Genomic DNA, 16,274 nt, shown 5'->3' with positions numbered 1-16,274 from the left:
CACAGCCAGCCCTTGGTAACAGCAAGGTGCATCAGGGCAGCTCATTCCTCCAAAGGGGGATCATACACATTTGCATCTTGTTTTACACTTTTAGGCTATCAAAAGAGCAAAGTTCATACACAGTCAAGCAGCAAAGCTTTGTAGAAAAATGATGATGATGAAAAGAGCCTCGAGGCATGCCCTAAAATGAAAGTGATCATCTGTTTCAAATCCAGTGCCTCTCAGCATGCAGTGCTCCATCCCACAGGCTTTGTCCCTGGGCATAAAATTTTGCATCTTCTCTACCTGGAGTACGTTTTGGTTGACCAGGATATTGCCCACCAGGCAGCCCAGCCTACTCCAGTATTGGAAGATCAATTGCATAATCATTCTGTAAATCTGGGGAAATTCTTTATTGACTTTTTGATCACTGATAAAGTGTTGGCCAACACAAGGCATATTACTGTAGCAAAATCCATCTAGAGACCACTAGAGTTACCTTCATTAAAAGACCAGAATTGTCTGATATTATACAAGAGATGATTTTTTTTAAGAGTTAATATCAGCCCAGATTAATATTCATGTACATTATGATATACAAAATATGTCAGAAATCATGTTGAAAATTACCCAATGTTCCCAGGGGCGAGTTGTTCCAAACCCCAACCAGTGCACCAGGCTGGAAACACCCTGTGACTGGACCTTTTCACCACAGCACAGGTTACGTGCCCGTGGGATCCAGCAGCCAGTGCAGGAATGGCACTGACTCACTGGGATCCCGGAGAAGCACAGACATGTGATCAGTCTGAAAACAGCTGTTTGCCCTAACCTCAAGGTTAATTAATTTCACAGCATTTATCTCCCAATTTTAATTAGTGGAGCTAATATTACAGCTCCTGACTGTAATGGACTTGAGCTGCACTCTGCCAGGACCTGGCTGACTGCACCAGCCCCGGCATCAGGAGGCTGGGCAGTACTTAGGGAGTGAACTGTGCTCTGAGGATCACGACACAAGCCTTGAATGTGAAAAATAGGTACAAGCACTACACATTGGAACAAGCTTCCTCATTGTTACCACATGTACACAGAAGCACTGCATCATCCAAATCAACCACTGGGTGTATAATTAACATTAAATCAGCACTAGAGGGAAAAGCTTCCCAGCTGCCTGGTGCAATGTGCTCCTGCCACGTTCAGCTACGGCACAGGATGGGCAGTGGCAGCACATGCTCACTGTCACATCAATCCTACTGCTGGCATTTGGGATTTGAACCTGCGAGTCCTGTGGTTCAGCACATGGGAGGGACGTGTTAGAATATGAAATCCTCTGCACTGTAAATCAATCCCCAGAGCCACGGCTCTCCCTGCACGTCGTACAAGGACCAAGGCACAAGGTGAACGCTCAGAGTGTCAGTTGGGAACCGTGGTGGGTGTTGCTCTCCCGTTTTTGTGAGGTCTTCATTTCCCACAGGCCACCTGGAAGTGACTGTGGCTCATGCCAATGGCTGCAATACCTGACCAGTCCTTCAGACTCCAGGTTTCATTACATTATTGGTTCCAGTGTCCTGCTTGTGAAATCCAGAGACCCACAGCCCCACCCAGCACTTCCCTCTCAGCCCCACCACCACCAGGATCCCGGGTTTTGTTGGAGTGAAAGGCTTACTTACATTAAGCATTTGGCCTCCCAGGGACAGGGATTACAAACGGGCAGGAATCAAGGGAAATTGGATTCTTTCTCCCCACCTACCTCTCTGCCTCCTGTCTCCCATGTTTGCAAACTGTATTAGCTCCTGCTGCTTGCAATTCCAGAAACACTTCCCTTTCTCTTCGGGGCTCATTCCAGCCACATCTGCCTACTGCTATAATCTCATTTTGCAGGACACCACATCTCGTAGTAGCTTTTAATTGTGGTAACACATCTAAGCGTCTTAAAAAGCACATCAGAAACTGTTTGACAGAAAATGTTCATCAGGACAGAAGCATCATTCCTAGCACTTGGATACTTGTGGAGATTTATCTCCACTTATACTAGGAAATCACCTTAAATACAGGAAAAATATCCGCATTTTTAAAGAGGATGCTCCTAATCTTTTCAAGGGGAAATTCAGTCTGGATTGAATTTAGTATATACTGCTGCAATCTGAAGAGCAATCTGAAATCTTAATTCACATTTAATCTAACTTAAAACTTAAAAAAATAACACAGGACTTCACGTTTTGCTGATTTTCATGAAAAGGCAGCAAATGCAAACGTTGCCTCTTTTAATCTCAGGTTTTAAGATGTATGATTACAAGTTTTACAATTCCAAAATAATTGTTACATACATTGCTAAGGGAAATCTATTCTTTCTTTTCAAGCTGCTCCCCACTGGTGCTCCACAGATGGCCACGTTCTGCTTGGGCAGTGGTGGGTAGGGCTGGTGACCCAGCACCCCCTGCACCCCCACCCAGCCACGTCTGAAACATCTCACTCAGAAAAAATCACCCCAGTGTGATCTGCTGCCTCGTGGACTGAACAAGATGAGAAAGGCTGTGGCACTGCCATTTATTTTGCCATAATTGTGGCATTTCTTACGCAGCAATTTTTGTAGAGGTTTCCCTAGGAAAAAAAAAAAGCTACAAACAACTCTCTTGTTCCAATTTATAGCATCTTTCTAGATTATTTTCCAGTATTTCTTATTTGAATTCAAATTATTTGAATTTCAATGTATTTGAATTTCAGATTATTATTTGAATTCAAATAACCCCTGTCCACATGCTACAATAAAATATTCCACAGATATTGACAACTACTGTTTACTTATTATTGGGTAACCTATATATCTATATATATATCTATATGTATCTATACATATATTTTTTAGCATAACTCAGAGGTCAAGCACCCAGAGGTGCATTTCTTTCCCAGCACCAGTTTGCAAGAGAAGCTGTTTCCAACTTAGGTTGTTTCATGAAGAAAAAAGTAAAATTTTAAAATTCTGATCCTCTAGACAAAAACATGCTGCAGCTGGACCTGCCACATCAGAACACAGAGGTTTGGGAACAGGAAACAAACCCTTCACCTGCCAGCTACAGGAAGGTAAAGAAAAAGTATCTCAAAACAAACCAGCTCAGCATTACTGGAAACAAAATCTTCAGTGCAGGCTGGAGCTGCCAATCCAACGTGAGCTGTTGTCTGCCCAGTTTGCCTCTTCCAAAGGACGAGTCCTTTCCACTGAGGGTGTAAGTTCCCACTTGTGGGTCAGGACGAACACAACCCTTTCCTTCTGTGCACGAGGGGACATTTCTGGCAGTGCCTGTTTCCCACATCGTGTGATTGATTACGCTCTCCCCCTTAGAAGAGTTGATTGGTTTCCTGGTGCCAGGAAAATGATTGATGAATATTTCAGGCCATGGGCCTCTCTTCCTGCTGGGTGTCCTTTTCACATGTCTCCAATGGGCCTGGGGATTTTTTTCAAGACTAGGAAGTGTCATTTTTATGGATATCATCCTGTGATAGGGACAGTTCACTGAGCAGAGGCCCCGTGTAAATCCAAGTGAAATACTAAAGGTCAACTCAAGTGTTAAGGTGATGGACTCAATCAGCACGTACCAGGTAAGCAAGAGAACAGCACTGGGCAAAGAAAAGCTTCACAAAGCAGCAAAACAGGAGGCAATGAGCAGCCACAGCCTGAGCTTGCTACTGCAAACTGGTAGCAGCAAACTGGTACCCAACACTGGCATCTTTCCTCAGTTTCCTTCAATATTGTAAAACATCACAAGTAAGGTAAATTTGCAGGTAAAAAAATTTGCTTGTGACTCACAGAAAGGGCATTTCCTTACTGTTGATAAAACAGGCAGAGGATGTGGAGTCTCCTGGCAAGAGCACACACAAGACATCTGAAGCAACAATATACTTAGGAATAATTCCTTGTAAGTATTGCCAAAAAACATAGAACTACAGCTGTAAGAGTGAATGAAGAGATTTTTGGAGGACAAGCTGGTGTTTGGCAGAACTTTCAGAGACTCAAAGTTCTTTTACAGATTTTTACTACAGCCACAACAGCCATCATTTAATCACTTGGCTTCAGGATCTGAGGGCTCCAAAGCAATTCCCACAGGTAAACCCTGGGCGTCTCAGAGCTGGGGGGTTTTACCCAACAAGAGAATTTTGAGATTTAGTCCCCAGGACTTCACGGTTCCAGATTATGTTTCCATAAAAACTATTTAAGGTTTCTATCACGTTTCAGCTGAGAGGTATTTCCAGACAAGGCCATCACAGCAGTTTGCAGTCAGCCTGGCACGAGAGCCGTGATAAATTTTCCCTGTTTTTTTTTTTTTTTCCTGATGTGTTCATGAAGGGAAAACGGGTTTAAAAAAATTAATCTTTCACACTGACCAGACATTTCTCTAAGTTTAAATTTCACCACCTCTACAAGCCCATAGCTGGGATGGTTAAGCAAGGGGAGGCAGACATGTAACTTGTGCTCTCTGAAGGACGTGGGGTCCACCCTGAGTAAATGAAACCTCCTTATCGAAGCACTGGAGGAGAACTCAGATACTCCAGGCATATACTGCTTTCAAGATAAGTTATGGGCAATCATTTACCAATAAAGAACTTCACTGAAGCCTCTCTGTGGTGCATTTCCTCTTTCTAACAAAACCTGTACAGAATCATTTTTATCAACATATAAAATCTGGAAGTCTTCTAATTATGTAATTAGAACTGTAATAATTAAGACCAAAGCTAAACCTCGAAGGGTCCCCTTGTCCCCCAACTTCCCTTTCTCAATTAACTCTGCACAGTGATAACCACTCTGGCTTAAAGGCTAAAAAAAGGACAGGATCAAAAGGCTGGTTTAATACAGCTGGAGGGGAAGAATGCACTTCAGCTCCCCAGCAGCCATCTGATGAAACCCTGGGCCAATTCTCTATGTAAATGACTTAATTAGAATTACCAGATTACACTGCTGAAGGCTTTATTTAAATAGGCAGTTTATCAACAGGATAAACTGTGCTCCCATTCTCACAGAATGCTGGCGTAAATGCATCTGTTCAAAGCTCGACCACATAGGAGCTGAATGGTAATTCAGTAAAACCACTGGCACATTTTCCCCACCAAAAAAAGAGATACCACAAAGGATTTGCCAGAGGCAGGACAGAAAGACAGCTATTGCTTCCCAACAATCACGAAATAGCCTCCTAGATGGGAAAGTTCCCTCATTTTCTGTAACACAGCATCTTTATACTGTTTTATAGCAAAGCAGGGAAAAAAATCCTGTTGCTGCAGTGTCACATCACACACTGCATCTGCTCAGCATCCAGCACAGTCCTGGGCTCAGCACAAAAAGGCATGCATAAACCCATCTTCCTGATTAATGATCTACAGAAGACATCAATACCAAATTCCAACTTTACACCAAGAGGTATTTTTCCATCTTACCATCAAATCAAACAAAGGAATTAAGTTCTTCCTAAATCGCAAGTCTTTCATTTCCATCACAGACCTGAGTTCAGAATTCAATTTATTATTTTCTATTATTATTATTTACAATAGCAAGAGCTATCCACATTCAACAAGCTAACGCTGAGCTGAAATAACACTGTAGCTTCTTGTTTATTCAGAGACATTTGACTTCAGCAGCACTGCCATCCGACAACTCCATTTGTTTTTCTTCCTAAATCTTCAAAGAAATGTTTATAGCAAGACCCAACTGTATCAATGAAATAGTCTTTGTTAAGCAAAGGCTTATCTCATCAGATGCAAAGCGACCAAGCCTAAAAACCACTAAAAATGTCAGTGTTGTGCCAGTAAAGTTTGGGAGCGCTGTGGAAAACGGAAGGGATGCAGGCAAAGGGATTTTTCTTTGAAAACCTTACATTCTTTGTGCTCTGACAACCTTCCTCTTCTCTCTGGTATGAAGTTCATCCAGATCAGTAATCTGCCTATCTGAAACTCTGATAATTTTACAGGAACACAAAATTCAAGTTGTTTCCTGATAAATCTGTCTTCTGTGACCACACTGCACAACAAAGTATCTAAAGTTACCTTAATTCTAGATAACCTGCCTTATCCCTATTTTAGCTAAAACAAAAAATAACTAAAACTGTGTAAAAGCCATCACGTCTCACTCACAGAGGAAAAACGTGCCAACTGAAGCTATAGGGAAACTGCTCTTAAATGAGACCCTGTTGAGAAATAATTGCTACTACTGCAGGAAAAATGAACACCTTAATGTAATTACTTTTAAAAAAATTGGTTTCGCTCGTTGCCATTAATTTGCTCAATGACAAAATATGTTTCTTACATGGAAGGGGATGTACTCAAATTGGCAAGGGAAAAGCCATCATTTTATATTCTGAGAATGTCAAGTGCCCCCTCAAATAATGAGGCTGCAATTGCCCGTAACTGCTGAAATAAAACCACGTCATTTGAAAGTTATCCCGAGGCTTCTCTCACCGGAGACACCAATAAACTTGCAGCAGTTTACTCTGGGTTAACACAGAAGCCACGTGCAGAGCTTAAGTTCATTAATGATTTTAACATAGCCACCAAGAATACAATCCGACTTTTAAATCTCTGTCCTGTGTACCTACGTTTGCATCATACAATTTTAACTGCTTTCACTAAGATGCTCGAGGTATCAGAAGTGCCAGTAATTTTCCTTAGAAAGAGGAAATGTTAAGAATCTTCATTTGTCATTACCATTTGCAGGTATTTTATAAGCCCATGAATTAACAACCCAGTCTTTTCTGCTCCTCCCCTGGCCGCCCAAGGCTTTAGAAAGACTGAAGGTCAAGCAATGTCTCAACACTGCGCCAGTATTTCACATTTTTGAAGGCAAAGTAGTAAAAGGTTGTCACATTATCCATTCAAAAGACTAACTGCAGCCACAGGTACGTCTGTCACATGAAACAGCTATACAAGACATGCAAGGAACTCTTAGAACTAATCTGATTAATCAAAAGAGATTCCCCCAAAATCCCACCTCTGCGAGAAAAATAGCAAATGCAGACAAAGTATTAATATTGTTGGACTCTTAGGGACACCAAAGCAACAACACTTCACAAATTAAGCCATAAAGTTCAAAAAAGTATTAAGGATGTATTAAAGTATTAAAAGCGTTATTAAAGTATCTAAGGGTATTAAGTGTCTTTCATCCAAGTGGACATCTAATTAAGCGAGGAGGAATAAAGTGTTTCCAGGGACACAGCTCAGAATTACACATCAGGGTGGTTACAGAAATGCCCGTTTCTGCAGTTCCCGCACTGCGTGTGTCTTGGTACCGCCTGTATCTCAAACCGAGGATGCTGCCTGATAAAAAGCCTCTTTTGTCTGAGCAAACCCTTTGTAGAGAACCCGAGTACCTTAAGATGGTAAAATGCAATTGTAAACCATAAAAATTGGCAGGGACATTCAAGTGCAGATGCGGCATCTGCATAAGGGAAGTGTAAAAGGGTCCCAAATGGTGCCTATAAACCCCGGGCCGGGACCGGCTCACAAGGGTGAGGGAAACACCCCCGGGGGCTGCACCGGGACACCGCGCGGGCTGTACCGGGACACCCGCCCGGAGCGACCGGGCAGCGGCCCCGCACACCCCGCACTCCCCGCGGCCCCGCGCGTTCGGAGGGGGAAAAGGCGATTTTTGCGAAACGAGTTAAATTCGCAGGAAGCGCCGCAGCGTCCGAGGGGACCCGAGCCCCGCGTGCCCCGCGCCCGCCCCGCAGCGCCCCGAGCGGGTCCCGCCGGCCCGGCCCGCGGGGGCAGCGGGGCAGGGCGGGCAGCGGCCCTTTGTTGTGCCCCGCGGCCGCGGAAAGTTGCGGCCGCCGGGACGCTCCGACCCCCGGCACCCCCTCGTGCAGCTCGGCCCCGGCCCCGCCGGCCCCCGCCCCGGCCCGCCCGAGCCCCGCGCCCCACTCACCGGTGCGGGGCGGCCCCTTGCTGGCGGCGCGGGGCTCCGGCAGCTCGGCGGGCGGCTCCAGCTCCATGGCGGCGCCGGGGCCGCGCCGGGCCGGGCCGGGGCGCGGCGGGTCTCAGCGGCCCCGGCGGCCGCGCTGCCCCATGGCCGCCCGGGCGCTGCTGACAGCCAGGGCCGCGCCGCGCTCGGCCGGGCCGGCCCGCCCCGCTCCGCCCCCCCGCGGCACCACGGGAGCCGTAGTCCGAGCGCCGCCCGCGGGGAGCCGGCCCCGCCCCGGGCTCCGAGCCCCGGCCCGCCCCGGCCCCCCCGCGACCCTGCACCGGGACCGGCGCGGCGCCAGGGGGCACCCGCCGGCCGAGCCCCGGGCACTGCCCGCGGCACCGGGCACGGGAGAGGGGAAACCGGCACCGGGAGAGAGCAAACGGGCACCGGGCACGGGGAGAGGGGAAACCGGCACCGGGAGAGGGGAACCGGGCACCGGGCACCGCGAGAGAGGAAACCGGCACCGGGAGAGGGGAGAGGGGAACCGGGCACCGGGAGAGGGGAAGCGGCACCGGGAGAGGGGAACCGGGCACCGGGAGAGGGGAAGCGGCACTGGGCATGGGGAGAGGGGAAAGGGGCACCGGCACCGGGAGAGGAGAAACGGGGCACCGGCACTGGGCACCGTGAAAGGGGTAACCGGGCAGCTCCAGCGAGGGTCCGGCCCGGCTCGCCCGGGGACACCGGGCACCCCGGTACATGAGAGCCCGGGCGGTACCGGGGCGGGCACGGCCGGCTCCGCCCGGGGGGGACGCGCCGCCCTCGCCGCCGCGGCGCCGCTGCTGGGGCCGGTGCCGCCGCCGGGACGGGGCGGGACGGACGGACGGGCGGGCGGGACGGGCGGCTCCTCCCCGCCGCCGGGCCGGGCCGGGCGGAGCGGGCGCTCGGTGCGGGCGGTCACCGCCGCTCTCGCCATGCGGGCGCTGCTGCTCCCCGCGCTCCTGCTCCCGGCGCTGGCCGCGGCGCGCGGCACCGCCACGGTAAGGACGGACCGCACCGGCACCGACGGGGGTCGGGACCGGGATGGCGACCACGGCCAGGGGGTCCCGGCCGCCGTGCCCGGGAGCGGACGAGGGCAGCGCCGTCCCTGTGGGGCAGGTCCGGTGTCCCCGGCGGTGCCCGGCGGGTCGGGGGGTCCCGGGCGGAGCGGGCGGGGGTCCCGGGAGGGGCCGGGTGCGGGTGCCGGTGCTCCCCTCGCGGTGCGGGTTCGGCGCAGGGAATGGCCCGGGCGGGGGGCGCGCTCGCGGGGTTGGGAGGTGCCCAAGCCCCGGAGCTGCGGCGATGGGCGCTGCAATGAGCGACTCCGTGCCAGAGAGAATAGCCCGGACAAGCGGGGGTGAGGCGCGGGAAGCGGGGGGGAGCCACCCTCTCCCGTGGATCCAGGAGCCCTCGGTTCCAGCTGGAACCTGTCTCCCGCGGGGTCAGTGGCCTCGGGGGCCGGAGCAGGGACACCGGGATCCAGCCCAGAGGGATGGTGCTGGGCGCAGCTACTGCCAGGCTCACCAAAATGTTAAAAATACAGAATTTTCCAAGACATTTGGTGGAATAGGACGATAGCACAGCTGTTGTCAGCAGCACTTGGCTTGGAACAGATATCCAAAGCCTGGAATGCCCTGTGCTGGGTTCCCGGCAGGGTGCCAGGGGTGATGTTGCCCAAAGGACTCTGGGATCCGCAGCCCACAGACCCACACGGTGCTGTTGCCTCCTCCATGCCTCCCTCCCCGCAGGTGCTGCCTGCTGTGCTCAGAGGTGTTTTCTCCGTTCTTGCTGTTGGATGAGATCCCTTCAGTGGGCATGTGTGTGCCACACAAGTGCTTGGCATGGCCGTGTCCCCGTGACCGACACGGGACGCCCGAGCAGTGCCAGCACCCGGGGCCTGGCTGCCATCAGCCACGGCCCAGCCCTGCCAGCACCGTTCTGCCTCAGCTGCAGGATGTGTTTGACACCTTGTGCCAAGCCTGGGAGGAGGAGGAAGAGGAGGGTGACATGGTTTCCCTCCCATGACGGGGACATGCCTTCCAGCAGCTGTGCCAGAGGCGTGCGGCGCAGCAGCTTATCAACACAGCGTGTTTTCCTCCCAGACGAGTCCTCTGGCAGCAGCCAAAGGAGAGCTTAAAAGCTGGCCAAGGGTCATTGTCAAAGGTCCTGCTTTCTCCAAATAATGTCACAAACTCAGTGCTCACATGGATGCTCTTGCGGGAGGTTTCCGAAACTGGGAAAATTACCCAGCTCATAAAGCTGGGAGTTTGGAAACCCTCAGCAAAGTGCAGGGACACTCTCCCGCACCAGCCATGGCTGTGCAGCCCCTGTGGATCTGGGACCCACTCCAGAGGATGGGCAGCACCCACCTCCTGCACCCCGGGCTGGGGTCTGCAGTGAGCGGAGGCATCCGGGGAAAGAACCACCAGAGCCCCTGTAGGGCTGTAGCAGCCCTCACGCAGATTTCTTAGGGAGCCATTGGATTCCCACCCGGAGCAGGCAGTGCAGCACAGGCTGCTGTGTGCTTCCACATCCCGACCCACCTGTCCAGTGTTCAGGAGAGGGTCCATGTGTATGGCAGGTGTGGGCTGTGCCCTGCCGAGCCGGGCACAGCCAGGCACAGGCTGACAGAGGGCACCCACAGTGGGTGACCCTTGCAGAGGCTCCCCACGTCAGAGCCTGGTTTTTAATATTTCCTTGTTTATGAGTTTTTCTGTATAAATAGAACATGTGGTTCCTGTTTTAAGGAGCTGGTAAAAGGCAGGACAAGGTTTAGTGTTACGGCCCCACGTGAAGGCGGGCGGCTGCCCCGGCTGTGGAGCAGTGAGGCACACACAGGGCTGGAACTGGGGGGTCCCTGGGAAGGGCTTGGCCCTTCCTGCCGTGGGGGAGGCTCTGTGTGCCGGACACCCCCTCACTGTGCATTGTCACAGCTGCTGTGGCTGCTCCAGGCACGTTTGTTGCTCTGGGTACCCGCTTGTTTGTGCCTCACCCCAGTGGGACATGCAGGGCCTCTGTGCCACTCGTGCCTTCCACCACAGCGTGCCAGGGCCGTGGGAGGGGACCCGCAGCCCACAGTCACCTGCTCCTTTGGGAAAGAGCTGCCAGCCCAGGCAGCTGCAGCCCTGCCCTGCAGAAGGTGCTGAGGGTGGGTGGGATTGCAATGTGTGCCTGGGTGTGGGGCTGTGCTGCGGTGGTGGAACCTTCACTGGTGCTTGGGTGTTGGTGGGAATAGGGGATCCTGGCTAGGAATTGAAGTGGGACTCCCATGGGGCACCCTGGGACCTCACGTGGGGTTCCCACAGGGATGTGTGTGCACACCAGGACCTCATGCAGCTCAGTGTCCTGGATGGACATTGCTCGTGGCCGGCACAGCTGCCCAGCTCAGGCCTGGGGAGCTGCCTGGCTCTGTGAGAAGGGGCTGGCAGCTCGTGGCCAGGCTGTGAATCCTCCTGCCTGTTTGCACAAGCGCCAGCATGGCCATGGGGAGGTCAGGGGGCCCGGAGAGGTGCGAGCCTGTTGACTTGGTGTTTGGGGAGGGGGTCCCTGCCTTACTCCCTGCTGAGAGCTTGATTAGATCCTCCTCAATTTACAGCCCTTTGGCCCCCCCCCCCGGGTGTTTTTCTTCAGCCAGCAGGACCTGGTTTCCCTTTGAATGAAAGAGGGTTTTTTGAAATGCAAAATGTGTGAGGTTTTGCAGCCCTTCAGGAAGAGAAGGAAGCCCCTGGCCCGGGCTGTGGGGAGCCTGGGGTCTGTGCTGCACAGGCAGTGCTCAGGGAGAGCTGCTGCCCCAGTGCCACCAGCGTGTCATCCCAGTCGGGCTCTGAAGGGAGGGTGCCTGTGTGGCCATGGGTGCTGCCTGCAGGCAGGACATGGACCCCGTGGGCCTCTGCCCTTTCCCACGCCGCACTGTGCTCTGCTGTGGTCTGGGGAGGACCGGGAGCCAGAGCTCAACTTGTTTCCCAGCTCTGCCACCATTCTGTTTCCCAGGATGAGTCAGAGTCCCTGTGGGCAGAGCCCTGTCCCTCCAGGGTCACTGCACTGCCTGTCGCTGTTATCCCACCCTCCCGGGTGCTTGGAACAGGCACATCCCTGCACACGGGGCACCCAGCACAGCTCCTGCCAGCCCAGGCATCCCCCAGGGCGCACAGCCAGTGGTGGGGGGTGAGGGGGGCTCGGCTCCCTTGTTCCTGAGCACAGCGGGACTAAGGGAGAACTGGGCTAAACCAGCTGAAAAGCACCCTGGCTCATAGCGTGAGTCAGGGCCATGTGTGGAAACAAGGGAGTCCTTGAGCATGTGCCTGGGGCCATTGCTGGAGTCTGGAGGGGCCGAGCTCACCCTGAGGTGGCTGCAATGTCACCACGAACAACGAACGCTGTGTGGGCTGGAGGCCGTGGGCGTGGGGGCACAGAGGCACTGCTGGGTCTTACCACCATCCCTGCTCACTCTGGTCTTGCTGGAGGCTGGGAAACAGCCACAGAAGCGGGCCTGGAAAACGCTCTGGTGGCCATAGGGACAAGCAGCTGCCTGGGCTTTGTCGCTGTCAGCCCGGGTGCAGAGTGGTGAGACACGGTGCTCTGGGCCACTCTGCCCCATGCTCTTTGGGGCACAACCAGGAGCCCCTGGGGTGGTGGGAGAACTCTGGGCAGGCAAAAGAGAGGAGGATGGCTGTGATGGCTTGCTGGGGTCAGCAGGGCCCTGGTGGGACACCAGGCTCACCATGTGTCCCACAGGCGCTGGGTGACACGGACCAGGTCAGGATGACCTCGGAGGGCTCCGACTGCCGCTGCAAGTGCATCCTGCGGCCGCTGAGCAAGGACGCCTGCAGCCGCGTCAGGAACGGCAGCGCGCGCGTGGAGGATTTCTACACGGTGGAGACGGTGAGCTCGGGGGCCGACTGCAAGTGCTCCTGCACCGCGCCCCCCTCCTCGCTGAACCCCTGCGAGAACGAGTGGAAGATGGAGAAGCTGAAGAAGCAGGCACCTGAGCTCTTCAAGGTAACTGAGGCATGGTGGGACTGGGGGTCAGACACACCCTCCCCTCACTGCACAGCCCTGCCCTGTGCCCACTCCTGTGCCCTGTGCCTCACCCCCACACAGTGCCCCAGCCCCTTGTCTCAGCCCTGCCCCGTGGCCCATCCCTGCTCTTCCTCTGCAGCTGCAGTCCATGGTGGACCTGCTGGAGGGAACGCTGTACAGCATGGACCTGATGAAGGTCCACTCCTACATCAGCAAGGTGGTGGCCCAGATGAACACACTGGAGGAGGTGAGCTCTGGCAGCACCATCCCTGCAGTGCTCCCTGCTGAACTGCTCAGGACTTTCTGGGGGTGCCATGGTTCCAGCCTCTCCTCTCCTGCAGACCATCAAGACTAACCTGAGCAGGGAGAACGACTTCATGAAGGAGAGCGTCCTGCACCTCACCAACCAGATGAAACGCTACGAGAACTACTCTGACATCATGCTCAGCATTAAGAAGGAGATCTCCAACCTGGGCTACCAGCTGCTGCAGAAGGACGCGGCTGCTGTCCCCGAGAGCAAGGCACAGGTACCCTGAGCCACAGGTACCCCGAGCCACAGGTACCCCAGGGCCCGGCCCCGCACAGGCACAGCCGGTACTGCCAGGCAGAGCTGAGCTCCCCCAGGCTTATGAGAGGTGCACCCCTGGCAGCCAGGGGCTGGTGCCTGTGCCCACTGCCTGGCTCGGTGGCAGCAGGGAAGTGGAGGGATGGGAGGGAAGGGGGTCTGACAGGCTGTGCCCCCCAGGACACGGCAGGCGGCCGAGAGAAGGAGGCGGGGCGGTACCCCAGCACCCGCAAGGCACTGGGGGACAAGGCGGCCCCCCGAGCGCCCAAGGAGAAGCCACTGAAGCCTGAGAAGCCCAAAAAGGAGAACACCAAGGCCAGGGCAGGGTCCCAGCCCACACCCAAGCCCAAGCCCCTGGCACACCAGCAGACCGTGGTCCGAGGCATCACGTACTACAAGGTGGGGCAGGCGGGAGCGGCGGAGGGGCCGGCCGGCAGCCGCGGTGAGTCCCGGCGTGGGGCACGGGGGGGGCCATGGGAGCACCCTCCCACGAGGCAGAGGGGCTGGGGCTGCCCCTGCAAACGCACTGACTCCCAGCTTGTCCCCCCACAGAGAGCCCTGCAAGGGGGCCAGCTGTGCCGGAGCAGCAGGAGGAGAGGGGTCCCCCACCCCCCCCAGCTGAGGGGACCCCAGCCCAAGCTGTTGCACAGACAGAGACCGCAGTGCCCAACACCACGGCTGTGCCCAGCACTGCCCCGGCCCCCCGCAGCACCACCCACAGCCCCCCCAGCCCCCTTGGGCAGGGGGATGACAGCACTGGGGACCCCGAAACACCAAACAGAGGTGGGTGAGTGGGGGGCAGCTGGGAGGGGGCACCCAGCCCAGCAGTCCCAGTGCCCGTGGCCAGGCCAGGCCAGCAATAGCCATGCCATGGGGAAGGAGGAGGAGGCAGGTGCCTGGGGCAGGGATAAGCCCTCGTCCTTCTCCTCCTCCATGGTACCCAGTGAAGGAGGTGGAGTGTGAAGGCACCATCGAGTCAGTGGAGCCTCCCATGGAGCACCACAGCTACGGGCGCAACGAGGGGGCCTGGATGAAGGACCCAGCAGCCAAGGATGACCGTATCTATGTCACCAACTACTACTATGGGAACAGCCTGGTGGAGTTCAGGAGCCTCGACAACTTCAAACAGGGTGAGGGTCAGCAGCCGAGTGGGTGCAGGGGCCTCGGCTCCTCCTGGGTGAGTGCCCAGTGCCGCGTGACACTGGCTGTGCCAGCCCTGGGGCAGTGGGCAGCTCTTGGGGACCTGCACTGGGGAGCACCCACAGGGCAGTGAGGGGGACACAAGTCCCCTGCCACTGCCAGCACACTCGGGCCATTGTGCATGGGACCCCAGTGCTGCAGTGGGTCTCAGCGCCTTTCCCACCCCCTCACAGGCCGCTGGAGCAACCTCTACAAGCTGCCCTACAACTGGATCGGCACCGGGCACGTGGTGTACCGGGGGGCCTTCTACTACAACCGTGCCTTCACCAAGAACATCATCAAGTATGACCTGAAGGAGCGGTACGTGGCGGGCTGGGCGCTGCTCCACGATGTGGTGTATGAGGACACAACGCCCTGGAAGTGGAGGGGCCACTCAGACATTGACTTTGCTGTGGATGAGAGCGGGCTCTGGGTTATCTACCCCTCCGTGGACTACGACTACTCGCAGCAGGAGGTGATTGTGCTGAGCCGACTCGACCCCGGGGACCTCTCGGTGCGCAAGGAAACCACCTGGAAGACGGGGCTGAAGCGCAACACCTACGGGAACTGCTTCATCATCTGCGGCATCCTCTACGCTGTGGACACCTACAGCCAGAAGGAAGGGCAGATCTCCTACGCCTTCGACACGCACACGAACACGGAGGCAGAACTCCGACTGCCTTTCCTCAACCACTACTCCTTCACCACACAGATCGACTACAACCCCAAGGAGAAGGTGCTCTACGCCTGGGACAACGGCCATCAGATGACATACGGGCTCCACTTCGTGGTCTGAGCACCCCGGGGGTTCCCATCTGCCCTCCTGCACCCACCCTCTGCTGTGCCTGGCTGGGGCACCCTGACGCAGCCTGGGCCTGGCACTCCGACCCCAGCTGGACCAGGGCTGTGGCAACAGCCCGGCTTCCACCCCAACCCCCTCCCCATCGTCTGTGCCCGTCAGCTGCCCCGTGCCCACTGCACTGTGGGGCAGGGAGTCCGTGTGAGCACAGCCCCCAGCAGACACCCCCACGACAACGTGGCCCCCGGGACCACAGCAGCTCAGCTGGCATCGCCTTCCTGGGGAACAGAGAGAAGCCCAGCCCCACGTCCCTCTGGCACCACTGGCACCACGGCAGCACCCACCCCATACCACTGCACTGAGCACCCACTGCACTGCCCCCAGCCGAGCCCCCTCCCCGCACACCCACCAGGACCGCCCGTGCCAGCACCGCAGCTGCCAGCGGCGCGAGTGCGGGACAGCCCCGTGCCCTGGCCTGCACCCGGCCCCGTGGGGTGGGCAGGGCCCTGGCTGCCAGGCACGAGCAACAGGTGCTGGTTGCTATTTTAGGAAATGTGGTTAAGATGCCCTTGCTTTTTCCGCTCATTAGCTTGTTATTTAAACGCATTCACTGGAGATGAGGCCCCTTCGGGCAGTGGGTGCAGAGGAGCCAGCCCAAAGCACTGGGGTGTCCTGTCTGCACACCTGCCTGCACACCTGCCTGCAGCGAGCCCTGGGCAGAGGAGCCCATGGCCCTCCCGCTCTCCAGGTGAGGCAGGGCAAGGGGCTGCGGGCGCTTGGCTTGGTTTTGGTCATTTTAGACGTGAACAGTATTAAAA

General features: G+C 55.5%; 2 protein-coding genes across 3 annotated transcripts in view; one reads left to right on the top strand and one right to left on the bottom strand.

Moving 5' to 3' along the window:
• NR6A1 (nuclear receptor subfamily 6 group A member 1) overlaps nt 1-7,912 on the bottom strand; it is a 71,104-nt gene extending 63,192 nt beyond the window's left edge. Inside the window, 1 exon segment of the mRNA XM_032708029.1 lies at nt 7,880-7,912. The gene's annotated coding sequence lies outside the window, so the exon portion shown is untranslated.
• An 882-nt stretch (nt 7,913-8,794) lies between these two features.
• Nucleotides 8,795-16,274, top strand: OLFML2A (olfactomedin like 2A). 2 transcript variants are annotated; one of them, XM_032708028.1, is made up of 8 exons: nt 8,795-8,895; nt 12,629-12,892; nt 13,053-13,160; nt 13,255-13,440; nt 13,659-13,920; nt 14,031-14,261; nt 14,423-14,608; nt 14,852-16,274. In XM_032708028.1, the coding sequence occupies exons 1-8, from the start codon at nt 8,830-8,832 to the stop codon at nt 15,451-15,453; spliced, it is 1,905 nt and encodes a 634-aa protein (XP_032563919.1). In that variant the 5' UTR covers nt 8,795-8,829; the 3' UTR covers nt 15,454-16,274. The 2 variants fall into 2 exon arrangements, with proteins under 2 accessions (XP_032563919.1, XP_032563918.1); XM_032708027.1 differs by lacking the exon at nt 8,795-8,895 and having other exon boundaries at nt 11,661-12,892.

This window comes from Chiroxiphia lanceolata, chromosome 21 (genome assembly GCF_009829145.1).
Source record: "Chiroxiphia lanceolata isolate bChiLan1 chromosome 21, bChiLan1.pri, whole genome shotgun sequence".
In the NCBI taxonomy this organism is placed as follows: domain Eukaryota; kingdom Metazoa; phylum Chordata; class Aves; order Passeriformes; family Pipridae; genus Chiroxiphia; species Chiroxiphia lanceolata.
Note: the sequence above shows the minus strand (reverse complement) of the source record. Positions and strands in the feature narration are given on the sequence as shown.

Excerpts from the sequence above, each read along its gene's own strand:
- OLFML2A (XM_032708027.1), top strand. The coding sequence starts at position 12,560 with ATGGCTGTGATGGCTTGCTGGGGTCAGCAGGGCCCTGGTGGGACACCA. Across the intron at positions 13,921-14,030 it reads GGGGCCGGCCGGCAGCCGCG|AGAGCCCTGCAAGGGGGCCA; the intron begins GTGAGTCCCGGC and ends GTCCCCCCACAG. Across the intron at positions 14,262-14,422 it reads CCCCGAAACACCAAACAGAG|TGAAGGAGGTGGAGTGTGAA; the intron begins GTGGGTGAGTGG and ends CATGGTACCCAG.